This window comes from Grammomys surdaster, unplaced genomic scaffold (assembly GCF_004785775.1).
Source record: "Grammomys surdaster isolate TR1022 unplaced genomic scaffold, NIH_TR_1.0 327, whole genome shotgun sequence".
In the NCBI taxonomy this organism is placed as follows: Eukaryota; Metazoa; Chordata; class Mammalia; order Rodentia; family Muridae; genus Grammomys; species Grammomys surdaster.
In genome coordinates, this window is record NW_021604746.1 from 456,672 (window position 1) to 462,510 (window position 5,839).

At 38.2% G+C, this 5,839-nt stretch overlaps 1 protein-coding gene across 1 annotated transcript in view; it reads right to left on the bottom strand.

The window, feature by feature from the left end:
- Positions 1-1,039: 1,039 nt before the first annotated feature.
- Positions 1,040-5,839, bottom strand: part of LOC114630078 (NACHT, LRR and PYD domains-containing protein 7-like) — a 25,059-nt gene continuing 20,259 nt past the window's right edge. The window contains exons 8-10 of the mRNA XM_028778153.1: positions 4,775-4,942; positions 2,743-2,913; positions 1,040-1,205 (exon numbers count right to left, since the gene is read on the bottom strand). Coding sequence (XP_028633986.1) covers positions 1,040-1,205; positions 2,743-2,913; positions 4,775-4,942 — 505 coding nt within the window. The remainder of the gene's footprint in view (positions 1,206-2,742; positions 2,914-4,774; positions 4,943-5,839) is intronic.

A 5,839-nucleotide genomic window follows, 5' to 3' on the forward strand; every position in this document is an offset into this window, starting at 1 on the left:
TGAGACTGAAAGAATAGACATCATAGGTAATTCTCTAGATTTCACAGAACAGCATCATACAAAAAATAGGCTAAAACAACATTGATATATAATCCCTGTGGCTTCAGTGGCTTTCATAACTATAATTATTGTACTAAGTAAATAAGGAAATGGCATCCCTTATACAACATCCCTGTAAATCTCTCCTGTATACCTATAAGCATATGATTTCTACCACCTGGAGGTGAGCATACAGCTTATCCAAAACAGATTAGTCATATGTGAAGGAAATTTCATTAAATGAGAATGGAAAAATGCTGCATGTATTTTTGTATATGGCAAATCTAAGAAAGTCCATCTCATATGTCATACTTATTAGTAGTAAGAAGGTTACAGGAATGAAGATAGAAAGATGGGATAATGAGTACCAAAACAGATGTAAAGGAGAAGTTCATACATTCTGTAACACAATAGGGTGGCCATAACTTACAGTATTCTATGAAACTATAGAAGAGAGGCACTCAAAAGTACCCAGTAGAAAGTGATGTAAAGTGATAAAAATCTTACTTGTTTGATTGGTGCATAATATACACATGTAACAAAAGTGTAGCATACAAACAATTCTACTAACATACCAGTTGATGCTTCAAGAATGTGTGCCTTTTTCTAATGCAAAAAGGAATTAGCGTATCACACCAACTCCAAGATGAATGGGAAACTTAGATCTACTATAGCTGTCATGTTGTACTACACATATGTAGCAATGGGAAGATGGGAAAAGGGCCTCTGAGACAAGAGCTCATTATAGGCTCAAAATCATAATGTAACTCAAGTTAGCCTGGAATTTAAAAGCCCCTTACATCAGCCTCCCGAGTTCTGGAACTACAGGCCTACCTTGTTATAATCCTGAATCTTTAAACCAGATCTAAGAGATGCCTGATCTACAACTTAAAGCAGTGATTTGAATGACTTGGTCCCCATTGATGACACCATTTGGAGAGGGCTAAGAAATGTTGGAGAAGTATGGTATTGAAAGTGGACTTTTGAATGTTAAAAGACCTCATGACAGTTCTAACCCACTCACTGCTCCACGTTTATAGTTGCAATGTGAACTCTCGGGTTCCTGCTCCTTGCTGTCATGTGGATTAGCACCATGTCTCTTATCATAATGGCCCCTTATCCTTTTGGAATATTGAAGTATCTGAAATATCTGGAAGTATCGACGTCTTTAAGTAGATTATGACAATGGGTCTGTTCATCAGTAATGCTTTAAGAGTACTAAGCAATTAACAGAACCCTGGAATCATATCATTTGTTGCATATGAAAGTAATAGAATCAGAGATGATGAAAGACCAGAGCTGAGGCCAGAAAGTTGCAGCAGACTGGTGAAAAATGGCTATCTGTTTTTGTTTTTTAAAAGTTTTATTAAAACACAGTGCCCATATTTAAATATTGCCTATAAAGCAGCCTATTTTCTTTACTCCTAGCCCTTAAAAAAATTTAAAGCCAAGCATGATGACTCATACCTGTCATGTCAGCACTTGGGAGGTTGAAGTGAGAGGATTGCCATAACTTCAAAGGCACCCTTCACTAGCTATTTGGCAAGCTCCAGAACAGCCTAGGATACAGTGTGAGATAATGTATGGATGGAAAGGGAGACAGCCAGCCAGTCTTAGAATGGATTTATATATGTCTCAGTAAAAAATAAGGAGGTAGATAATAATGTTAGAGTCCTCTGCATAAAATCAAAGAATATATAAGTAGAATACTTAAGTTATTGATATGATTGTTCGTCTGGAGGACCAGTTTCTAAAACAGAAAGACCGTGGATAACAAGGAGGATCTAAGAACTAATTTTATTGAGAGATGGATACAATATAATACCTGTGTGACCTTGTGTATACCTGTACATGCAAGCTTCTACTCTGTAGGATGTACCTCAGGATTGTTATGAATATAGCTCAGTACAAAAATCATTAATTCGGGGTTGGGGGAGATCAGCAGTTAAGAGCACTGGCTGTTCTTCTAGAGGACTCAGGTTTAATTTCTAGTGCCCATATAGTAGCTCATAACCATCTGTGACTCCAATTTCATGGATTCTAATGCTCTTTCCTCACCTTTATGGGCACCACATATATTTGGTGTACAAACATGTGTTCAAAACTCCCATTCACATAAAATAAAGTAAGTCCATCTTAAAACATCATAAACTTAAGATGCAGGGAAATTTTTATGATTTGTTTTGTAATTTGATTCTACAGTTCTCTAGTGTGATCTTAGTAGTTGACAAAGTCATGTTGTGATGTCAAAAGTGTGAATACACCTGGGAGGCATCAATTTACATTTCTAACACTGACTGCTCTGGGAAATGTGAACAATATTTTATCCCAAGGAAAGACCATTTAGAGAGTAGGTAATCAATTCCCCTAAAGTAGAAGGATACCATTAGAAGGCTATCTTGCCTGATGCTATTGAAACTTCAATCCTATAGGGTGTAATCCCACTTAAAACCTTCCATGGCATTAATCTCTCCATGGAAATGTCACCATATTGGGGCTGGAGAGATGGCTCAGCACTTAAGAGGACTGACTGTTCTTCCAGAAGTCCTGGGTTCAATTCCCAGCAACCACATGGTGGCTCACAACCATCTGTAACAGGATACGATGACCTCCTCTGGTGTGCTGAAGACAACTACCCTGTACTTATATACATAAAATCAATTAATAATTTAAAAATCACCATGTCAAAGAGAAAGGTCATACCTGATTGTCTTTAAGGGCCCATTGTTATCACTTAAAGTCTTCAATATCATTACTACTCCACTCTTCCCCAAAATATTCTGACCCAGGTCCAGAGTTTCTAGCTTCTTGTTGCTAGCAATGGCAGCGGCAAGTTCCTCACAATACAAAGGACTGAAGGAGCAACCCCAGAGCCTTGAAGGAATAGAGAACAGCATTTACTCCTTAACAGCCTTCTATCAAGTGCATGTAAACTATTGCTAGAGATCCCACAGTGAAGAAGTGTAAGACCAGACCAGAGCTATTTAACAAAGCCCAAATCTCAAAAATGTCTTGCTCAAAGACTAAGGCATAGCTTACTGATGAAATGCTTGTCTAGCGTCCACAAGTAAAGGGTAGGAGCATGACTCACCGATAGAGTAGTGTAGTCTAGTAAGCAATAATATGGTGAGAGGCTGGGAGTATAACTCAGTGGGAGTGAGCCTATACACATAAGATGGTAGGTTTCACAGCCAACATATAGAAAAACATATTCCGAAAGAGCTTGACTATAACATGTTTGATTTATAAATAGTAAAATGTTCCCCTAAGAAAATGGACTATTCCCTCTCCTAGCAGCGACTCAACTAGGGGTGAGATTTCACACCCACATTTCTCTCTGTTTGGGCTGCTTTTATATCAACTTGACACAAGCTAAGGTCAAAGAAGATGGAGCCTCAGTTGAAAAAAAAATGCCTCCATAAGATCTGACTTGTAGGCAAGATTGTAGTTCTTTTCATTTTTTGTTTTATTTTATTTTATTTTATTTTTTAAGTATTTGATTAGGAGGCACCCAGCCCATTATTGGTGATGCCATCCCTTGGCTGGTGGTCTTGCTTTCTAGACGAAAGCAGGCTGAAAAAGCTATGAGGAGCAAGCCAGTAAACAGCAACCCACCATGGCCTCTGCCATTAGCTCATGCCTTTCGGTTCCCACTTTGTTTTGAGTTCCTGTTCTAAATTGCTTCAGTAATGAATAGTAATGTGGAAGTTTAAGCCAAATAGACCTTTTCTTCCTCAACTTGTTTATTAGTCATGGTATTTCATCACAGCAATAGTAACTCTAAGACAGTTTCCAATGCTTGGATTTTGTCTGATGCAAATTTTATCCAGTCTTGTATTTGTTCTAACAATCATTTTGAGTTTACATGCAACAATATACAACCTGCTTCATTGTAGTCATCTACCATTTTGACTCGTATTTTTTCATCCCATCTTTCAAAATGACCCTGGTGTCTTAATAGGAGAGACTGTGATATATGCATTCTATTTATATAAGTTGACCTTGCTCCCGTGGATGACCACATATCCAAGAGTATATGGTTGGCAGAAATCAGTGGCACAGACTGAACTTAATGGATATAAACTTGGATATGTAGGGAAAGGGTAGTGGATCCCCTTTGTCAACTCAATATTGCCTTTGTCCTTGTAAGGAAAGGGATGTTCCTGTTAAGACAAACATCATTCTACTAGATTACCACTAGTGATATTTAAACCTTGACAGAAATTGTTAGAATGCCCAGTCATAATCAAAACAAAACAGAAGCATTCTATATTATATTGTTCTGTCTTTCTCATCTCTGCAGCAATGCAGTAATTTTACCACCCAGATTCTCTTTCTCAGAACTCTGGCTGCAAAGCAGGCTGACTCATTGAGTTGTTTTTGGCTGAGGCTTGGAAGAGAGAAGGGGGATGGAGACCACCATGCTGTTTATGGGGCCACTGAGTTTGCTGGGTGTGGTATCACATCCAGTTGCCTGAGTACTGAACTGGGGCAAGACCTCTGCTTCCTGATCATTGCATCCCGACAGAAGCATTGTTCTCCAGAAATTCACTTCATTATAAACTATTCCTACCTATATTTCACACCCTCATTCCCTCTGTACAACATTGTGAGAACCCAATTGGTTATCTATATTGAGTCCTCCAGAGGGGATTATCTAAAACAAGGCTCAGAATGATTATCTATGCAATCTGAGATGTTCCAAACACTTAAAAAAAAAACTATCAACACATACCCTAGGCATTTTAGACTGCATTTTGGATTCTTTATAGTGTTACAAAGAAACATCACTCCATTAGCTATGGAATTCAGACCCATGTCCAAGTGTGTTAAGTTGGAATCTTCACAGAGCATCTCTGAGATATGTTTGCAGCCATGAGCAGTTACGCCACACTGCTGTATCCTGCAGAACAAGCAAGTAAAGAAATACTCGTTACTCCTATGTGACATATACCCTGAGAAGTTATTCTGAACACTACATTAAGCTTATGCTACTAGGTTAATTATCATATACTAGGATGAAAATTGACTGCATAATTACATTATCTCTAAGTGATGGAGGATCAAAATGACTTTCTCACACTTTTTATTGTGTTATTATAAAAACCCCACACAATTCTTGACATATGGAGTTTCCTAAGATAAGGTTGTCTTAAACATCAAGAACTCAGGCTCTAGTTTCAGGCAGACACCAGGACAGACTGTCACCTGGTTTGTCTTCTGCATTTTAGAATATGAAGGAGGCTAAAGAGATAACTCAGTAGTTAAGAGCATATACAGCTCTCTATACAGAGGATCCAAATTCAGTCCCAATTCACACATTGGGTGGATCACAACCACCTGTAACCAGCTCTGGAGATATTACACACACACACACACACACACACACACACACACACAGAGAGAGAGAGAGAGAGAGAGAGAGAGAGAGAGAGAGAGAGAGAGAGAGAGAGAGATCTTAAAAATTCAAGTACCAGGGTTCAATTTTTCTGCTTAGACTATTAACTATGTGGCCCTTAAACAAAAAGATAATTTAAAAAAATTTGTACTGCAGAAAGTATTATGCCATATGGTCTTTAAAAACATATTCAAAATAGCTGATCTGAGAGTCTATCATATTTACCAAATCCCTGGGTATAAAATGTCTCAAAAGAGCAAATATCTCCTTTTACTCTGATTTTTCCTAAATACTGTCAGGGTACTGCCCATTACATTTGGCAGAAAGTGCCTTCATATATGTCCTATCTGTATCTTCTCTCTCTCTCTCTCTCTCTCTCTCTCTCTCTCTCTCTCTCTCTCT